The sequence below is a fragment of the Pelmatolapia mariae genome, linkage group LG22 (assembly GCF_036321145.2).
Source record: "Pelmatolapia mariae isolate MD_Pm_ZW linkage group LG22, Pm_UMD_F_2, whole genome shotgun sequence".
NCBI classification, from domain to species: Eukaryota; Metazoa; Chordata; class Actinopteri; order Cichliformes; family Cichlidae; genus Pelmatolapia; species Pelmatolapia mariae.
The window spans coordinates 7,427,008-7,448,636 of NC_086245.2; the positions used below are offsets into that span (position 1 = coordinate 7,427,008).

The 21,629-nt window shown below is 43.6% G+C and overlaps 1 protein-coding gene across 21 annotated transcripts in view; it reads right to left on the reverse strand.

Annotated features, from left to right (window-relative positions):
• The window catches only part of macf1a (microtubule actin crosslinking factor 1a), a 235,242-nt gene that overhangs the window by 96,441 nt on the left and 117,172 nt on the right, over positions 1-21,629 (reverse strand). For 11 of the 21 annotated variants that reach the window (XM_065470413.1, XM_065470403.1, XM_065470415.1 and 8 more), the window contains 15 exons: positions 9,437-9,603; positions 8,978-9,090; positions 7,777-7,883; positions 7,255-7,374; positions 6,131-6,226; positions 5,358-5,485; positions 5,164-5,257; positions 4,517-4,671; positions 3,412-3,706; positions 2,963-3,091; positions 2,800-2,877; positions 1,675-1,836; positions 1,370-1,474; positions 803-898; positions 558-683 (listed from right to left, as the gene is read on the reverse strand). In XM_065470413.1, coding sequence (XP_065326485.1) covers positions 558-683; positions 803-898; positions 1,370-1,474; positions 1,675-1,836; positions 2,800-2,877; positions 2,963-3,091; positions 3,412-3,706; positions 4,517-4,671; positions 5,164-5,257; positions 5,358-5,485; positions 6,131-6,226; positions 7,255-7,374; positions 7,777-7,883; positions 8,978-9,090; positions 9,437-9,603 — 1,971 coding nt within the window. Of the gene's footprint in view, positions 1-557; positions 684-802; positions 899-1,369; positions 1,475-1,674; positions 1,837-2,799; positions 2,878-2,962; positions 3,092-3,411; positions 3,707-4,516; positions 4,672-5,163; positions 5,258-5,357; positions 5,486-6,130; positions 6,227-7,254; positions 7,375-7,776; positions 7,884-8,977; positions 9,091-9,436; positions 9,604-16,971; positions 18,852-21,629 lie in introns of those variants that run through there. The other 10 variants (XM_065470402.1, XM_065470401.1, XM_065470398.1 and 7 more) reach the window with 3 other exon arrangements.

The following is a 21,629-nucleotide window of genomic DNA, read 5'->3' on the forward strand; positions in this document are numbered from 1 at the left end:
TGTCAGAGTGGCTCCAGGTAAGACACCACCTTCATAATTTGCCCCTGGGGTGTGTTAAAGGTGTGTGAGTGAAACCAAAGCACTGTCTGTGTAGTAGTTAGGGAAAAGTGCTTCCAAAATAAAAGTAAAGTTGAGATGTTGACACAGAGTTAGAGAAGGAAACAAAGACCCTTCTTAGATTAAAAGTGTCCACTCTCAGCTAGTCTCTTACGCACAAGGGGTCGCCACAGCAGGTAGCTGTGCATGTTTGATTTAGTGTTACACCAGACGGCCTCTTCCTCCCAGGATCAAACCGGGGATATTTGTTAAGCACTACACTATGGAGCCGCTTCTTGAAATTATCTTGCTGAATGGAGACATAACATCAAACAACCTCTGTTATTGTCTCTCTGTTATCGGTCACTGAGCTCCAGTAGAGGTTAGCATGACACAATTCTTTGCAGTAAATCTAGTGAAAATAAAAAACCACAGTCGGTCTTTCCTTCAGCACCATAAATCTGTCTGGCATAGAAGAAACTGAATATTATTCTTAAGATAGAAAGCAAATGTGTAGATACCATTGAGTCCTGCAGCAGGTCTTCCAGTTTGCTGAGCCTGCTGTTCTTATCACAGGTGTACTGTCTCTTGATGGTTTCCTGGAGCTGGCGGAGGTATGACTCACAGTCCCGGGCGTCACTCATGAACTGACAAAAGTAAAAATGGATTTGCATGTAATAACACAAAATCATTTTAATATAAGCCTGCTTATATATGTGGATGAAGTCTTTTACCAAACTCAGAAAAATAAGAATTTCAGCCTCACCTGGAAGTACGCCGTGTTGTCTTTGAGATGCTGCTCCACACACAAGCAGAGCTGGTCCACCCACTGCCACTGGGTCTGCAGGGCTGCACTGTAAGCCTGATAACAGGGAGATGGATGGAGATTGAAAGTTGGTGCCATGCTAAACTTATGTAAGAGATCCTTTAGGGGAAATAAGTGAGATTTTTACAGCCTCGATCATATAAACTGCCTGTAATCTATCTGCAAGGCTCTAACTGGGATGTTAATCAGCACAGACAGAGTCAGCGTTTCACCCAGCCACTGGGGTTTCTGGCTCTCAGCAGTGATAGGGCACAGGCAGCATTAGCATGAGACTGGTATGAAAATCATATCCCAAATAAGTGTAGCTACACCAGTATTTTAAAATGTACATAGTAATTCCTGCTCATCGCCAAGGAAGGCTTAGAAAAAGTGAGTGCAAAGTGAATAAAAGAGCATTTTAACAAAAGCAACGTGGTTGATTTGTTCCAGACAAGCGAGCCACGGATACAAAAACCCAGCGTCTTTAAAGGTCATCCAGCCCGAATGAATAAAAATCATGAAATTCACCTCCACGGTCTGCTTGGCAGGATGGTTCTCCTGACACAGACAGCTGGCCGTTTCCTGGAGTGACCGCATCACATCTCGTTTTTCATCCAGCTCTAACCTCATTTCCTGCAGGCAGAACAGGAAGCGGGGAAGGTTAAAGGTGAAGACAAACAGTCTAATGCAAAGTTACTCTTTATATGTTGGGAGGTAAACAAGACTTTTATCTTGACTTTCAATACATGTGGAAACCAAGTGAGGTTAAAGGTTTGCAATTTGTGACGGAGGAAACCGTCCGTGTGTGCGTCTCTCCTCTTCCTCACACTCACACTGTATAATTCTTTCTTTGCGTTCGTGTTGGTGTTGTTGTCGCTCCAGTCGTAGGCGATTTCCTCCTCCTCCCTCTCGTTGAGCCAGATCAGCTCGTCAGTGCATTGCGACACAAACATGTGCAGGCTCTCCAAGCTCCGCAGGCGCCATGACGAATGTTCCTATGGCAACCACACAAACACAGCCCCATGCTAATCAGCAGTGCAGAGGCAAATACTGCAAAAGGCTCCCTCTTACTTGGAAGTTTGGATTACACTGACGATCCAGATGCATGTTCCCAGAAAACTAATGACAAACACTGCCCCATGTAAGAGCCCAATGTCCTGCATGTGATGGCAATTGTTTTAGTGCAAGTTGCCCAGGTATGCAGGTGTAGAAATATTTGCCTTTTCTTCACTTGTGGTGGGTAAAAGTAATTTAGAAAGACTCTGAAATAATGTCTATTTACAGAAATCATGACCTGTAAAGAGGTGGAGTAAATTTTAAGAAGTAAATAAATCTGAAAACCTTTTCATGAGCAGAGAACTCTTTTCTTTCTAACAAACTACACTCACTGAGCGTCCATCTACACTTGACAGGATAGAAACTCAACTGCGGCTCCCTCGGCTGAGCTGTAGCGTTAGCCAGCCGCACATTTTATTATTTTTATTTTATTATTTTGGTTGGTGACATAGACAGATGGATAAATGGCACTACAGGCCAGAGAAGAAATGCATAAATATTTCAGAGTGAGCTGTGCCTGTGGTTTATTTTCCCCTTCTTTGTCCTGAATGTTATTAATGCATTTAATACATTTAAAATAGCTTTTTTTTTTAGAGGTAAATCTACAAGCACATACTTCTTAAAAACCCACAGAAGCCAGGAAGAAAATAAACAGACTGAGAGGAATAAGTATGGATGTGATTACAAATATATTATGGGATGAATAGAAAACAGAGGACACAGAGAAGAGACAGAAAGGGGGGACATTTAGGGGCAGCAGGAGAAGACAGAGCGCAGATGCAGATTTGTGCCATGCTGTAATGGGATTAACTGAGGATGCTGGGTGAGCTGGGGAAACAAAGAAGTGTAGAGGAACTCAAACACACACAAACAAAGCCACAAGCCCCTCTGAGCTGACTGACCAGTAGTTTGCAGTATTGGTTCTCCAGCTTGGCCAGCGTCTCAGAGTAACTGCTCTTGAAGTTGGGAGAGACTTTAGCCTGGAGGAGAGAAAGTGAAGCCTCGTTACAAAGACCATCACTGCACAGACGCCCATGTTTGCAAAGGGAGGAGGGATGCGTGAACCTCGTAGCTGCGTGCCTCCTGCAGGCTGTTCATCAGCTCTTCAATCGCAGTGTGTATGTTGTTGTGCTCGTCGAGGTTTTTTTCTACAGAGGTGAGGTCTGCACCCCACTCGGCGCGCTCCAACAGCTCCTAAAACACAAACACAGAATGATTTACCCTTCCACTGAAAATTACAAATATCTTCTATTATATGTCTTTGAATGCTTTTAAGGCCTCGCTTCAGTTGAATGTGATGTTTTTAGGCTTGTGACGACTTCTGAATCCATATGTGACTTTTTTACAAATTCTGATTCATGTTTTAAGATATTTAGGATGATTTAAATTCATATTTCACCAAATTAGTACATTTTATTTTCAGTATTTAAATAATTTAATAATAAAACAGCGTATAAAATAATCAGCAGTAAAAACAACAGCCCTTATTTTAAGAGAGGCTGACAGAGACTGACCTGAGTCTCCTCCACCCATCCGAGCAGCTCGTAGATGAACCTCAGGCTTCCTTCGTCCTCTGATGAAGACATGGCCACCAGCTGGGACCGAGCCATCGGTCGCCGCAGGAGTGCGGCTCCGACCGCTCCCACAGCTCCCAGCAGCGTCTGACCCAGAGACAGGCCCGTATCAGGGGGTCTCTGGTGGGTGTGCTCTGTCCCCGTGGTGCCCAGGGTCTGAGAGAAGTGGCCTTTCCTGTAGACGCTGGAGCACTGCAGTCTGAGGGAGACCAGCTCCTCTTGTAGGCGGGAAACTCTGATGACAGAAAAGAGAAAAAAGCACATAACTGATCACGTCATTATAAACCTATGAAACATTTAATAATCTTTGACAGTATGATCCTGCTACAAAGCTGAGTTCTTTTTTTAAAGGTACTGCTGCTTTAAAGGGCAGCACACAGTGGCAGATTTACAAAATGGTTGTTTCATTAGCTTTCATAACAGCAGTTTAAATTAGACGGAGCAGCATGCTGATCAGACGCAAAATGGGGGCACGCTTTCCATCATTTTTTGACACCACTGGTTTATATCAGTGAACACTAGATGCAGAGGAGGATACAATAGATATTAATACAAAACAAAAACACAACAGGCAACTTGTTGACCTATAATGAGTAGCTTGTATTCCCAGCTATTAATCTAAATTGTCCAGATCATAACAATTAATTGAAGACTGCTCTGATAGAGCTGTACACAGGACTGAAACTGCCTAAATCATTTTAGGTCTATAAAATAATGCAGAAATCACAAAAACTATAATAAATTAAACCAACATTAAATTAAAGACTATAAAGAAATTAAAAGGAGTAATAAAAAAGATTAAGGTTAAAAAATGAAATAAGTAAATAAATAAAATTAAATGATTCATAGATAGCAATATTTTATAAAATCATTCCTACAATTATTTTTTATATATATTTTTGGGACATTTAATTACTTTTTTAAAAAAAAATAAACAATCACTTACTGTTTTAAGATTTTTTTTTGTATTAATTTTTGAAATGCTGGCAGGTTTGGTCCTTCAAAATGACCAAGCCACTGACTCCATCCCACCACCATGACTCACCTGAACACCAGCTGCTCCACCTGGTAGTATTTCTCATCTCTGAGGATTTTGAGCTCCTGGTAGAGTTGCTGAATCAGAGACTCGCAGTCCTGCAGGTAACAGGCCAGCTCTCTCTCGCACTGCACGCCCTCGCCGCTCTCCGCTCGAGACATGTCCTGGAGACCAGAGGAGGGATCATTGATCAGTTTTGTTTGGCTTTTCTGTTATTATGAAGTACGAAGACCTGATGATTCATGTTTACCCAGAGATAAATTCAGTAAACAGTAAAGTGGAACCAAAGTGGACAGCAGCAAATACTAGCAGGAGCAATAAAGTGAAAATAAATATATCAAAATCAGGGTACAAAAAACTCCAGACCCAGCACATCACTTATTCTGTCTAACATCCCTTCATTCAGGCAGGAAGTTGTGCTCAGGCCGAGGAACACAGTCAAAGGAAAGAGTGAGCATGTTTGCAGAGGGCAGGGGAAGTGGTGTGTAAATATTTACAGTCCCAAAAGAGCGCTCACGTTTACGGCTTGGACACATTAACACCCTGTAAAATACTCGGCCAAATTATTAAACAGTTACCCAACATAAACCCAGGGACTCTGTGTGTGTGAGAGAGGAAATTAAATGGATGTGAAGTGAGAGAGGTTCAGCGCTCACAGCCTGGAGTGTGTTCTTAGCGAGGGTGAGTTTCTCCTCGCAGTCCAGAGACATGTTCTGGATCTTATTGGCTCTCTGGAGCAGCAGGTCTAGCCTGTAAATGCACACAGAAGATGATGAGAAAATCATTGAACTGGTATCAGCAGTTATGATTTAATTATATGCAACATGTGAATAGATTTGTGTGTATGTACCTTTCCACAGCTGGCCGGAGAACCTTTTCTCTCTCCAGCATCTCCAGGATGAGTTTACCCCAATCCTCCTCCAGGTCATTGGGATGAAGGCCCTGAGGAAGCTTAATACGACCAAACTCTATCCACACCTGGAATAAACAAACACACGTGTGCAGTAAATACATGCTACACATCCCAACATCTGTTAGTACAAGCCAGCTATGGTTTCCACCCTTTTCATAAGTGTTTGGAGGGTGATTCTTTTAAATAGCGCTCCCATTAAATTGCACTGCATCGGAGTACTTCTAAAAAACTAAAATAAAAGCTGGTACAGTCTGCGGAGGCAGCTTTTTAACCGAGCTCGCTAAGGTCAAAATATGGTCACTTCTACCTCCTAAAAATCCAAAGCTGTGATGCTCAAGACGAGGCTTCAAAGTGGGACGCGCTACCAAAGCCATTACATCAGTGACCCCATTTATGAGCAATCATAAGTCACGCCACAGAAAAACCCCGGTAACATCAGCTGAGTGAGAATAAAATGGGAACTATTATCAACTATCATGTGTTTGTTTACAATCAAACAATCTGCTGCATTGATAACAGCACGACGATAGAAATGACTTCGCTTCGGGAGGCAAACGTGTGACTCAGCGCACACAAACACGCTGCCAACAATGTTCTCTAACTTCCTCTCGTTGACACAATCCCCCTGAGCTCGACCTCATGATGCACGGAAAGGTGCCAAATGCTGGTCGCCTTTTCCTTCCGCGTCTCCACTCTTCATTTGTTCTTACCTCCACCAGTTTGTAGAGGTGTTCGATGTGACCTTTCTCGATCTCCTTCGCGGGGATCTCCGTCTCTTTGAAATGGACGTACTCATTGTAAAGTGCCTGAAGAAGGAGAGAAACAGGTGCTGATGAGCGTTATGGGGTCGGTGTTAACGCAGGCTTTGTTTGAAGCCAGCACCTGTTTTCAAAGGTTACAGCTTCATAATCACCGCCTGCCTGAGGGGTCATTCGTGACGTGAATCGTCTCTTTTTCTCCACATCTCGAGACTTTGTCAACCATTATTCTTTCTACTTCAATCTAACACCTTCTGCAAACTAACTCACTGACTCTTCCTTTATTTAGCCTTTAATCTGAATACACTGCTGTGTGAAGTTTCCCACATTATTAAACCCTTCTACTCTCCCTCCTTGTGTCCTCCCTTTATTTGCTCTCTCAAGGTTTCACTGAAATTGTTTGTGAGCTTCCTTATTCAAGGCTACACGTCTGTGGGATTGCAGATACAAAGCTGGGAAGACATACAGGGATTCGATTACCACCACAGTCAAATGCATTCATGTTGCTGTCAAGCAAATTTGCATTAAAAACACCAGCTGGAATAAAGGTAAATCTGTATGTCACCAATTTTCCCCAATGCTGGGTGAAACATTACACATTTTAAGTGCTGTTTGTCGGTTTATCAGCAACATTATGCAAAAACCACCAAACTGAATCTCATGAAACTTGGAGAAGTGCAGCGTGAGCAAAGTAGAGACTCACAAAATATGGTGTGGGTGCAGATCAAAGAGCGGGTCTAGGAATTATTATAATTTCTATTTAATATTACAAGATTGAGCTTCTTTTTTCATAGACTTACAAACCATCAGACAAATTTAATGAAACTTGGAGAGCAAGGCCAAAGAAAGAACTCGTTAAATTCTGGCTTGTGTCCAGATCACATTATTAGGAATAATAAAGTTCGGGAGATGGGTGCTGACCTTACGGAGGGATGCCCTGAGTGCTCTTCTAATATATAATTTAGAATAATGATCACTTCAACTTACTTGAGTCTCCTTTATTTGGCTTATTTGGTGGTTTTCTTAAACATGAACTCTCGACATCTAAATATTTAAAAGAAAACTGTCGTGTTCACCTTGAGTTCTACGGGGTTTTGTGGGAAGTTCTTGTTGGCCATGAGGGCCGTATGCTGGCGGCTCCACTGGAGCAGAGACGAGAACCTGGACTGGTACTCCGACCAGCGCTGATCCACCTCCTGAGGATGGGGGAGAGAAAGAAAATGTCGCAGACATGACAGAAGCTGTTCATTAGTGGGAAATCATGCATCACACATTCACACACTGCCTGGCAACAGGTAGGCTGGCTCATAATGAATGGCTGGAACAGTTTTAAATTAACTGCATCATTATTTAAAGGTTTTGGCTCATTACTCAAAAAGGTCCACAGTGAACTAATAATAACCTGCATAAATGTATTCATGTTTTAATGTTAACAGGATATGGAGGAACAGTACTGCAGGAATGTGCTACGAACTGCACTGCATGGATGCTAACAAATCCCATGGAGTCCTGGGAAGTGTAGTGCATGCTTTAAACTGAACAAATTATAAATAAATAAATAAATAATGGCATGAATGGTAAACAAGACCGTGACGTACGTGTGCGCCGATGCCCTCTCCACCCTCGGGGATTTTAGGGAAGGCATCGTAGATTGAGGAGACGTAAGTGATGACTGACTTCTCGTCTGGAGAGGGAACATCAACGTCTGGGGAGAAAATGAGAGGGGATGAAGTGAAAAGCTGCGGGAATTATGCAGATAGTTTGGTGCTTATTACATTATCAGTTAGAGAGAGAGAGAGAGAAAAAAAACAGCCTCTGAGGTTTTCAGATATTTGGCTCAGTGTTAAACCCAAACCCACACGTGAATCAATTAACTAGAAATGATCTGTAACCATAAATCAAGCAGCCAGTAAGACTTAGGAAGGCTCAGTGTTTATATCAACATTTTCACAGCTGTGTCCGTCTGTAACAACATGAAAGGAACAATTAAGTTGCATCTGAAGTACCGACTTTCAGTCTTGAACTGTTTGAGAGACTGACGAAAAGCATTATTTAGTCTATTTTCTGAGGCTCAAATGTAGCTGTTTCTTGGACAGGCATGTAGCATTTTTCATGATTTTATTCATAAATTAAGCAGATCAAAGGTTTGGGAATAAGTCCAAGTCCTGCAGTTGTATCTGGAAACTTGATGTGAAATCAAAACACGGGGTCAAAAGAGCCCTTCCAAGTGAAACAGGCTGTCTATTCTTTTCAGATCTGCTGTGGTGGTGTGGATTTAAAAAAAAATGTGAAAAAAACTAAACCAAACTGTCAATTAAAGCAAAATTAATCACTTAATATAAGCCTTATAAATACAACAGAGGGAAAAATACAGGCTGTAGAAACATCTCAACATGTTTCTTTGTGCCAACAAACAGGTCTCTAAGGTCTCAGGAGGTCCTCAGCAGCTTTTCCTGGAATGACTGGTCTATGGTGAGTCTTTGAGGCGTTTTGCTTCAGGGGAAACAGACCTAAATATATAAAAGGGTTTTCCACACAGAGCCAGGGTCTGGAGCTAGAGCCATTAAAGATACAGTTGTAAATATGAAAGTGTATGCTTGTGGGTCATTACTGGTTGCCTGGGAGGTTGGCAAGCTTTCAAAATAAAAGCTGGAAGACAAAAGGACAGCCTAATTTGAATTTAGAGTTTACACCTTTCGTTAAATATAAGAAGCTCAGTTAGTAAAACACTGAAGACCTGTCTGTGCTCTGCCGTGAACAAGCTGGTCAGATTACTCAACAGTGGATCAACAGTCTCACCCTCAGCATCCAGCAGTCTGGTGACCCCTAACGACTCAGCGATCTCGAAGGCCTGCTCCAGGTTCTCACGGTTACTCTGCCGTGACACCACCTCCATGTCGATCAGGTCGGGCCTGAAAAAGGAGTTGGAACAAAAAAAGCTTTGTTTTGCTTTTTTCTTGTTTGTTTGTGGTCGTCAGACGCTGATCTATAAAATCTGATAAACATAAATGTTTCTGCTGCGTCTGCTGTGAAAATATCACCAAACATTGGCATGAGATCATGAATTACTGTGCTTGTCTGATGATTTCAGATCAGATTAAGGTCAAACCATTTCAATCACACAACCAGATACATTGTTACAAGTATTTGTTGAAACTATATTAACCATTTTGACATCACCAATTAATATTTTGTGGGTTGAAGTCAGTCTGTGTGTCTCTCAGAAGGACATTTTAATCACGCCCTTCGTCGTCTAACCTGTATCTGTGCAGCAGAGCGTTGAACATGCGTCCGTCGCTCCACGATGAGGTGAAGTTGACACAGCGGAGGCCGGGGTAGCCTTCTATCGCCTGCTGGCTCCATAACAGCAGCTTCTCTTTGGCTGTGAGGTCAGCTGACTCGCCGCACACGTAGATTTCTGAAATCTGAGGGAGAGAGAGAGAGAAGGGGTTACGACTGGGATTCGCCATCCCCCCCTCGCCTCTGCAGAGCTGTGATCAGAGAGTCAAAATGTTTCGGGCTTCATTGCCAAATGTACTGAAACACATTAAAACAATATTCAGACTCACAAAAACAAATCTAATCAGGATCCAGCATGTGGGGATTTTTCTCATTATTTTCTGTGCACTGATGCATTCAGCCTCTCTCCATCAGCTTCATTACAGACTCACAGACGCAGCTACAGTGAGTTGGCAGAAACGTCCATGCGCGCTCTTCTCCCTCTCTGTATGAAACTTACTCACTGCAGAGATTTTATTTCCTTTTATTCAACCCGCTCGCTCTTTTCAGACCATCACTTTCCTGACACTTAATGACTGAGTGCATGTGTGATATCTGGATGTGTTCGTTTCAGAGGCGTTTTTATTAATGTTTATTAATGCCTTCTCCCATTTCCCGTCTGCAGCTTCTACAGTCTATCCTGCTTATTAGCTCACGTACCCCCCTCACCCCCAACCCTGTTCATCTGTCTCATGCCCCCCCGCCCAACCTCGATCTGTCTCTTCAGTTTTTCATGTCCTTTCATCTGCTCTGCTTCATATTCTGATCAATCTGCTCTTCCTTCTCATCCTCGTCCTCCTCTACATAAACTCTACAGAGTCCTCGTATCGTCTCCCCTGCTGTTTGTTTCACGGAGTTCAGAGACGACGTCAAATGCACACGATCTGTCGGTTAAATATGTTAAACAAAATGCACTTGGCCACAAATAGGTTTGCTTTTGCATCGTCAGTGGGCCTTTACCAGTAATTGTTTAGATAAAGCTTGTTTCTTTTTAAAACATTGGGGATCCTTAAATTGCGCTTGTAGTAACTAACTGAAAAACACATTAAGAAAAAAAATTAATTATTTTTTAATAATTTGGGGGCAAAAAACAACTAAGAAGCCTAAACACTATTCATTTTCACAAACAAAAAAAAGACATTTAACAGCCTTTAACCAGCCAGCTCCGGAGCACAAAACCCATAAGAGTTTTCAGTCTCGTGTATTCACAGCGAGCCAGAGGTTGTCGTCCTCCACTAAGGAGCTCCCTGAATTACATTAGCAGGAATTTTCAAAAGGGAAAGCACGACTCATGCCAACTACCTTCTGTAATGACAGCTTCAGATAAACTCCTGCCTATAAACTGTATATAAACTATGAACACAGCTTCCAGTTCTGAAAAGTGACACCAGTATAAAAGTGTTTAAAGTCCTGTACAGACATTCACAGGCGTCAACTCTCTTTAAACACTGTTCTGATGGGTTTATAATCTCAGTTTCTGGTTTCAAGTCTTACTGAATAGAACAAGAAGTTCATTTTCTACATTACAGTTCAATTTATTGTCTGAATGGATGATAAAGCAGAGTGAGTGTGCTCTACTGTGTGAAAATGGAAAAACCAGCTGTGTGTGAGCATGCATTTTTCCCTCACTTGTCATCTGGTTTCAAAAAGCTAAAACTGCAATGCCAATCACCAGTGTGTGATGTCACGGTGGTTATACCCATCTTTAATATACAGTCTATAGTCGTGATCTGATTCTACCAACATTTCAGGAGTCTGTGTGTGCAAACGCCTCTAAACACAACAGACGCAGCAGCACACAGCTCCTGAAAGCTCTTCTAACGACGTGCATGCTTATTAGGGGTGGGTCTAAGAGAAAGTCTTCCACAAAGACTGACGGCTTCCTAACGCTTGGTTCGGTTCACTTAGCTACACGACCACTCAGCCATTTACCCCCTGCGTTCTCCTTCCTCTCAGTTGGAGCTCTTTGGATCCATCTGCCCAGAGCAACAAAGGCAGAGTGACGTATAGGCGGTTACTGTCAGTGCTAGGCTGCCACTACTGTCATCTGTATTCTTCTGTCATCCCTCTTTCCCTAACTCAGCTACAGTCCAACACTCCACCCTCTCTCAGTCTTTCAGTTTCTCTCTCACTGCTGCTAATACAGAGCAGTATGAAAGTCCAGCGCGTGCCAGAAGACTGCAGCAACAGCCAAAAAGACAAGGAACGGGAGGGAGAGGAGAGAGAGAAGGAAACGTGATGAAGATGAGCAAGGTCGGCAACAGCACTCTGCATGTATAGCTTCCAGCTTCTCGTAAAGTAGCATCTATTGAGTCCTCATTCATTCAGTGAAAATGACATATGACAAACATTCTGCATCACTGAAGGAGCCTCACAACCACAAAGCAAACAAAAAACTGAGACAAACAAACGTCTCTGCTACATGACAACTCTGCACAGTTCAGGCGTCATTATTCAAACCACACATGCCTTCACTGAGACGTGGGGGCTACAGCGAGCAGGTTAGCATTTCTTACAGTTGCTCCATGACTACACTGTCACTCAAACAGCAATCAACAAATATGTACTCTGCTTCATGTTTCGTGCAAATGCAGCCTCCTTTGCAGGGAAATGCAGAGCATCGACTCCTCCATCTTAATATTGACACTGCACTCTGTGTGAGGTCTGCATCTGTGCACAGAGCCTGCACTCCCACTGCTACAGCACTTCATCCTCTTTTCCCCATTGTTCACGTCTGCCGTTCTCTCATGCATCAGGTGAATTAGTAAGTTTCAGAAGCTTTCAAACACAGCTCGTTATTTTGTGAGCCGCAGTACAATTTCTGTCAGGCCATTTGCTGCAGAGATACGGGCGACAGCGCCTGATAAAGCAGGTGAACCTTGAGTTTACGATATGAATGAGGCTGCGTGAAGCATGAACAGCAGAACAAGAGTGTCCTTCAAGTCGGCCCACACTTCATAAATGCGTTTGCTTTAACCTACGGAGGATCAGAGGTACCAAAAAAAATCACAGAATAATTTTATAAAAATGATTCGCTAAATCACTCTCTTGCTTTTCTGCCCATTTATTTCCCTAACCTCTTACTTCTGCATCTCTTTATGCTTTCCTTCTTTAGTGTGCAGAGGAAAAGGTTGTCATTTAAAGCATGTCATATTGTTAGCTTTGAACCTATTGGCTCAAAATGCCAGCTCACAACAGAAATGGCTGAGACTTCTACAGTAATGCGACTTTAAAAAAAAAAGAAGAAGAAAAAAAATACATATTTTATAAAATTAATGCTTATTCTGAAATTTTGATTTTCAAAGTTTTGCTCCTCCATGATCAAAAAAACAAAACTATAAGTTTATTACTGCTGTCTTGCTGTAAACAAGTCTGCTTAGCACAGTAGTTTATGCCTTTTGTGAACAGTCTCCGCAGTCATTAAACCATGTCGGCTTAACACTGAGCTTTCCTAAATTAATCTGTTGGGTATTCGGCTAATGAACGAAGACAAAACTGTTCAACTTTACAACTGTTTAATTAACTCGACCGAGTCTCCTGAAGCTCACAGAGTCTATAAAAATGTCCCCTATCAACACAACTTCAATGTAATCATTTAATACAGTTTTCTTCTTTTCCACTCATAAGTAAACAAACTCAAACTAAAAACTAAAACTTTCTGCCTCCATAACAACAGTGAAAGCACGAATGACTGAATGAATGCGTGACATGGTGACATCAGCGTGGATCTTAGCAGAGGTTAAACTAAATAAAGGGATTTGAAACGGCAAATTTGAACGTGTGAACAGGATACTCGCTAATTTCCACGCACAGTGAGTAAAGTTTAGATAAAGTACAGGTTAGTTACCCAATAAGAGGGAACAGGTCCGGTCACATGACATGCATGGCTTTTAATCTTCTCCAGTTGAGCTAAAGGCCTGATTATATGTTCACTAAACACAGTTTATCTTCACGGTATGTGCAGGTGTGAAGTGCGGGTATGAACATGTGAAGATGTGACGCTCAGGCGTGACCCAGTCGTGTGAATGTTACTCTAGCTTAAGTATAAACAGACGCACACAGATTAGAGATTAGATCAGGTAGCAGCAGTGCTCAGTGCAGCTATGATCCAGTCACAAACATCCATGATCCACTAGCAGCCCCCTGGGGCTCTGGACCAGCCCTCTTTTAGAAACATGGCCTCTTTGAAGTTTGTGGGGAGAGGAGGGAGGAGAGGGAGGGGTGAGTGCTGGATAGGAAAAATAAAAAAATAAAAAACGATGGATTAATTGATTTATTTGACTTAAACATGAAGCACCTCTGCAAAATCATGTTTAAAGTTTGAAAAGATGGATGGGTGCATGAAGGCCAGAAAGATAAATGTTGGATGGATAGCTTCAGACACAGCAGGATGGGGGTAAATGGGTAAATTTGGGTGGTGTTTTCAGTGTGCGGTAGGAATCCCCTCTGGGCTCAATGAAGCAGCCGTCTCACTGATGAATGCGCATTTCAAATCCCTTTTTTATGCAGACAAGGGGAACACACACCCACACACAAAGGACAGCTGCACTTTAAACTGAACACAGACACATCCTGACACTCACCCACCCGTGACATGACGCAGGAGCACGCTCGACACACGAGTATTGATTATCGCTGCCCAGTAAAGCAGCATTTTAAACCGGGGAACTCTGCAGAGCCGGGATCTATAGCAAACGCGTGTTCCTCATGACTCAGCAGCAGCTGTGCACCAAATGAGATCACGTACAGCCTAACACAACCCGACAGCATCCCCTTACTGTACCGCCTTCAGCATGAGAAGGAAAAGTGAACAAACCACAGCAGCCGTGGTAAAAAGTGCCCATCATCTTTAAGCTGTATTACTGCAGTGGCTGCAGCAGGCTCTCTTATTTTCAAGGTTAAGGAGAGCTGAGCAGCTGTAAGCTAGCAGAGGAAGCCTCCCTCTTTCTGTTTTGGATCACTCCTGCAAGTGTGTGCTGTAATAAGCCGAGGCCTGAGCAACAACCTGCATGTTTGCTTTTCAACACATTAAGTCGTTATTGCATCATCGACTTTTGGAGACTAATGTTTCATAGATTGATTCTCCTCTAGAAGCTCTTGTTATTTCTCAGTTATATCTGATCAAACGTTAATGGGTCTGCTATCAGAAAACAACACACTTAGCACTCAGATCTCAGCATCTGCACTATGGCTGGATTATGCAAAAGATTTAGAGCAGAACCGGCCCACCGGATGGTTTTGCAAAGTCTAAGAAATTGCGGAGAATTCATTAAAAATTCACATATTTCGATAAAATGCACGGCTATTCCTGGTGTGGTGACGCAAGCATTTTTTACACAGAAGTGGAAAGTTAAAGGAAAATTAAAGTTATTTCTAGATCTTAACTTCAAACTTGTTTGAATCACATTAATTACCATGTTGTTAAATTCCCAATTTGGTACTTTATATATTAAAAGTGTCGTACTCTGATCTGTAAATGGAACTGGACATACTATGATTAAAAATTATCCAGTAGCTTTACTGGTCCATCACACTTGAGACCAACATGGCCTGTATGTGGTCCATGACCTAAAAAGAGTATGACACTCTGGTTTAGAGGCAGATTTATTTTTGAGATATGATATTGTGGCAGTAAAGGTAAATAACCTTCATGCTTCTGAACTTTTAGGACCTACTATGTGTTTGCAGTATTAACAATCCTGGCTCAGAATGGGTTTTTGGGTTGTGGCATTAAGAGTAATCCCTGAGCACAGAAAAGTTTGTCTGTTATTGTATAATAAAGAAATCTGTGCATTTTCCTGTTACTTCTGGCTACTTTATAGCTAAAAGTGTTTAATTTAGCAAGATTAAAGGAATATCAAATTAACAAAACTGGTTAAAAAATAAAATTTATTTCACTGCTTTAGATTTTTCTCTGGCTCTGGTTAAAACTTCTTTAAAGAGGTGCCAAAAATTCCTGTAGGCAGGAAAAACCCTGCCTTAGTCCCAAAGTCTCTTACCCAGCCAATACTGAGTAAGATGCAGATTAGAAACTGACTGAAATTAAAGTTCCAGCCACACATTTTCTACTGCTTATCTGGGTGGAGTCAGCAGACAAAGCAGAGGTGCCCAGACCTTCCTCTCCCCAGCCACCTCCTTCAGCTATTCTGGGGGAACGCCAAGGAGTTCCCAAACCAGCTAAGAGACTTAATCTCATCAGAGTGCCTTGGGTCTACCCTGGAGCTTCCACTCAGTTGGACAAAATGAAACACCTCCTCTTAGAGACATCATCGTCAGATCTCCGAGCCCCTCCAGGGTGATTCACTGGTCACACTATGGTCCTGCTCTGTGCTCCAGCCACAAGCTGTGGGTAGTAATCAAACAACTGAGGATATAAACGGGCAAAATTTTAGACCAGTGCATTCAAAGTTTAACTGACTGAGGAATACAAATTGCATTTTATTAACCACTGCATTTAAACCTCATAAACAATAGTGAGACATGCTGGTAGGAAAGGGCGAGTCTAGAAATTACAAAATGATATGATAAAAGCGTGGACATCTAATATATAACTGAAGCTGAAGTTAACTGATCTCACTTTTCTGATTAACCCTGAATAACCGTTTCCAGCTAAAATCATTGGAGCTAGACCCAAACACAGATGTGCTGTGTGCTATTTAAAATGACAAGTTTCAGTTTACATTAAGAGGAAACCCTGTCATTTGAAGCAATGACCCTCCTCTCTGTCTCACACACACACAGCTTGTGTGCCTCTTACACTCTGACAGACGTCAGCAATGAGCGAGCATGTGTGCTGTGAGAAAAATAAGAAAGGGAGGGCGCAGAGACGGATCCTGAGACTGAGGGGCACAGTCTGTGCTGCGCTGATTAGGCTGCAGGAACAAAGGCGGAAAGAACGGAGAGGCTTATAGTGCTTTTCTAGAGCCGATAACGGCGCGCACACATAAACCTTCACGGCTGCAAACATGGTGCACACATGACAACAAAAGGACCCTTAAAAAAAAGAAAAAAAGCTGAAAGAAATCAAGTGCTGTAAATGGCTCTCTTAGCACTACAGAACACCAGTTTGAAAAATGCTGTTCAACTCAAAAACACTGCTCAGTCCTGGAAGCAAACATCCAGTCAGTGACTAGAGTCCAAAAGTAAAACTATTCCCTTTTCCTTAGGAGCGGTGGAAAGTTCGGACACAGTAGATGACACAATTAGGGCTTAAACTACCACTGTTTTCATAAATTACTGTTAGTCTGTGAAATATCTGACAAATTCTGGTACTTTAAAACCAATATAATAATTATGGTCTAATTAGTGAGCATGTTTCCATAATCTGCTAACTTATTAATGTAGGGGCTCTGTACTTTTTGCACCTTTGGATCAATCATCCTGCTTTCCTGAAACCCTGCACTACCTGATCCGAGGATGGTATTTGCACATGTATGAAACTCTTGTTCACACTAGCTGTCTCGGATCTTTGTTTTTCTTGGCTTGAGGATTTGGATTGTGGTCAGGACACAAACCTGTGGCAGGCATTTCCTAGTCGCCTGATGCTGTAGGGACAGCGGGCTCTCAATCATGGAGTCCAGCCTCTCGGACGAGCTGCTGGTCAGCCCTCCCCAGTCTGTCTGACTGGGAGTGGTGCCCGCTGTTTCCGGAGAGGTCAGCGGCAGGTCGCTGGCATAGCCCGACTCCAAAAGAGACGCCCTCTCTTGTGCACACGCTGGAGAGTCCAACCGAAATCCTTTGACAGCCGACGTCTCCTGAATGTGCAAGTAGCTTGAGGACGTGGGGAAATCCCCTGCAGATATTTTGGTTCTGCTTTTGTCCTGCTCAGACAGTTGGACTTTGAGAATATTCTCTGTAACTGGAGATGGTGTCGGAGGCTCTTTGTGGACCTCCACCTCTCCATCACTTTCCCCCCTCCACACTGGAGAGCCATAGTCACTGGGGTACACCGTCCTCACCACACAGAGTTTACCGTCCACCTCCTTGATGTGGACCACACCTTTTCTGTCCCTGTCTGAAGGTGTCTTCACCACCTGTACAGCCCCTTCTCCTCCACCTTTTTCCCCTCCATGCTCCCTTTCATTTTTATCCTCTCTGCCCTTGTCTTTCTTCTCCTTCTTCTGTCGGAGTATCCAAGGCTTCTCCAGGACCCCTTGGACTTTCTCCCTAACACGATAGACCCTCCCTCCGCCCGGAGTGGTGCTCCCCAGAGCTGGGGCTGTGTTGACTGGGGTGGTAGTAGTGGTTTGGCTCGGGATGCTGGAGACATCTATGATTGCACTGACGGTGTCTTCCTCCCCTGGAAAGCAGAAGACCCCTTTCCAGGCTGGGCTGGGTTTGGGGGTCCCTTCAAGTAATATGCTGCCCAAAAGCCCCCCAGCACTGGTGCTCACAGAGCCGGGGGAAAGAGTATTGCTGTGGGGATTCGTTTTGGAATAATGTGTATCAGGCACTGTTATTTGAGTCCTAGCTCTGCTGTTAAAATCTGAACCAAATGTTTCTCTGACAGCAGCTTTTTCCTCCTCGTCTTCATCCTCCTCCTCCTCTTTTTCATCAGGCTCGAGGCTTCTCTGCCGCTCACTGTCCTCTAGCTCTGCCTCGCCTTTCCTGCTCTTCTTGCCCTTGTGCTTACGTCTGAAACGCAGACGCTTCTTTGGTGAAAGTGGGGGGGCCCCACCAAGCTCTCCCTCCCGAGGAGGCCGAACACAGCCCATGGAGTTCCCCATGACTTCAATGTCGATGAAGAAGAGCGTAGAAAAAAAGAAAGGCAGTTATTTTATAAGAGAACCTAAAGTGATGCTCATTTAGGTTTATTCCACTTGTTTACAAAAAGAGGAACTGTAAGGCTCCCTCGTTAATCTGACCTATGAGGGTAGTTTCAAGTTAAGACGAGGAGGCTTTGCTCCATTTTCTGTGGCACTGTCTTAAATTTAACCCGTTGAAAATAAAGGTGGAAGAAGAGAAAAAGTCAGTCTTTTCCTCAGGCAGTTATTGGTCCAATCACGTGGCAGGCCGTTGTGTCAAAGGACCTCAGCGTCCTTTATCTTTCCTCTGCCTGACCTGACTCAGACTCGGGCAGTGTAGTCGCCAGACACTCACTCTCTAAGGACACAGGTTTACTCTTCCTGTTTTCTCAATCTGAAAAGACTTATGGTCGGAGTCAAGGACATGAGGACACAGTTGTGTCAGCAGAGCCACACGAGAGAGGAAAATAAATTCAGTTTGGGTCAGATGTCTGATTTATCACGGGTCCTCTGGCAGGTGAGCTGTAACCTGGTGTAAGGGAACGTGTCAGGCAGGATGATGAGTTGCTGGAGAGAGAAAAATATAGTACAGTCCAGTGCTGCTCAGCCCATTAGTGATAATCCAGAAGCCTCACACACACTGTATGCACCTGCATGTGACAAGCAAAAGAATGGCAGAATTTCTGGGTCTCATCTCACTTCTCAGTTCAGTGTTATGATTCTGAATATAAGAGATGATGTGAGAAAAACAACACTTTCGTCGGCTTCAGTTTCACCGCGATACTTCCATCATCAACAATCCAAAAACAGATTTAATGTCAGGTACAGGTGCTGGTGTTATCCAGGAGCTCTAGTATCTATCTGAGCTCATGAATTAATGATGCCCTCTCCTTCCCTGGTAATGTTGATACAGTGCAAGATAAGAGAAGTAAGAACAGTGGGAATCCCGTCCATCAATTCGAAGCAGTATTAATGGTGATGCTGTCGATATCCCTCGTAGTAATGGCACGCTCAGAGTCTCATTCTGTCGAGGCAGCGCACTGTACAGACTGGTCCAGAGTGTGTAGTCAGCCAATGCCACTGCAGATTGCAGGGAGAATCAGCCAATACACTGACAGCTTGCTAAATACTCAAATCAGAGCATCAGCTTCCCGCCTCGATGCTTCTCGTCATCCTCCCACGACTTATGCTGTTCAATGAGCTGGTTTCTCACATGATGTGTCAATCCTTCTGCCATGTGTCTGTTCAACATCCACACCTCGAGCTGCTGCTGTCAATATGTCAGGATTCAAAACTGCTGGCATTAATTTCTCCTACTGACAGGATTGGCAGGAAAGTTGACAGTTTTTCTAGTGATTATCTGGGGTGACCAATGTAAATGCAGCTGTTAGCCTCAGCAGAGCATCTGTCTAAATCTGGAAGCAGACAAATACAGGCAGACTCCACCTTGAGCAAAGCTCTCTGCTTTGAATACCTGGGCACAGACTGTCCCCAATAGATGTTAGATTCCCCGAGGATCAAAGTTGACTTGTGCTTCAGTACTATCCAATCATAAACCTGCTGTGTCCTGCTGTCAGTCTGCCAAGCGTCCCCTTCATCAGGTGGTGCAGTGCGACGATGCAACAGCCTGACACCATCCACAGTTTGCAGGAGTAATGGTGGGGGGTATTTAGATCAGGTCTTACCCTAAAAAACTAAAAAGCGTCTCTCTGTTTCTCCTCTCGGGTGCCTTTTTCTCCTTTTAATAGCTTCTCACATCCACCAGGTCTAATTAGAATTTAGGCATGTGGGGTGGGAAGTGGAGCTTGCACTCTGAGGCTGAAGAAGACGTGGGTCCTCTGTCGGCTTAGATGAGGTCTTGCAAAGATCAAGATCTAGTAGCGGACCTAGTTCATGTGCAGATGTGTACTGCACCTGGAACAGAGCCAGAGGGATATAGCATCCAGTAAAGGGCAGTCCCAAACATCACACAGCACAGCGCCAGAGGTTAGGACAAAAGAGTACGCAGCCCATGTCCCCTTAAAAGACAGACAAGAGGGGAGAGGAAAAAAAAGAAACACAGGGCGTCTCCAGTTAAAATGAAACTGTGGCTCCCTCAGACAAGCATGGCTGGACTGATCCGATTGATACGGTGGAGCAACTGTCCAAAAGGGAGTACGAATGTATGTTTAGTGCCCGCCAGGTTGGGCGGTCCCCCCGGTCAGCTGTGTGAGCTCTTTCTGCATACGTGTCCACGAGTGTGTCTTGTCCTGCTGTGTATTTGTGGTCTGAGGCCTGCTGATCAGGGGAAGCCGGGAGCTCCAGTGACAGCAGGCAGCCTGGATCGGTCTCTCCCTCGACTGGCTCTGCTCCTCCGCTTTATCCTTCGCTGGCAGACACCGACAGAGGGAGAGAAAAGCTTTTATCTCCCGGCTGCTGCAGCTTCACACTCTCTTCTGCGCGATCTCTCACTCTCACAGTCCACCCCTCCCTCCTTGGCTCTCCTCCTCCTCCTATCCGCTTCCTCGTTACTCCCGTCACTCTCTCTCTCTCTAGCTCTCTCTCTTGGCTGTTAGTGAGCAGCTTTCCATGCTACACGCACACACGCACACACACAAACACACACACTTGACCCAAAAGCTTTCCTGAATGACAGGCTGCAACAGGGACAGAGACAAAAAACAGCCATCCAGGCAGACAGAAGAGAAGTCAAACCAGAATCAGAGCGTCGCGTCTGTGATAATAAATGAGGAGCCGGTAAGCATTTCAATTCGTCTCTCTCCATCTATTCCCTTCAATCTCCACCTGCCCGTGAAGCTACAGGTTATGAATGGTGTGGGGAAAAATGTCATAGAAGGGGAAGAGGGAAGGAGTGAGGGGAGAAATTTAAAGGAATCAGGGGAGAGCTAAAAAAGAGAGAACGATAAGGATGCAGGGAGGAAGCAAAATCCAAGAGAGGAGTGAAATGGAGGCACAGACTCATCATAACAGAGATACTTCTGCACAATTCAGACTGAGCCAAGCCTTCAATATCAATAGCTGTATCAGGTCAGTCTGTGCACAATTACAGCCATATGGAAGCTGCAGCATTTTTGCATTAAAGTGATGAAGTACCTGGATTTAAAGGGCTGTTAATCCAGTGGATTTGCTGGAAAATCCCCCTTTTCAATCTGACTGTTTAAACCCATAAACAGTTAATGCTTTGACACAAACGATTGTCTCAGGAATCAAAAATGTGCACACACACAGTCTGCAACAGCTTTAATCTCTTTGATTATCAGATGTATTTTTGGAGTTTTGGGAAATTTCGATATACATCCCATTTTCTAACTGACAGAAAATACTCAACATTAACCCTCAATATAAAATTCCACTGAAATCGGATCCGTATTTCCGACCCAAAACAGTCATCAATCACTCTAATTCGAACGCACACATGTATCTCCCCC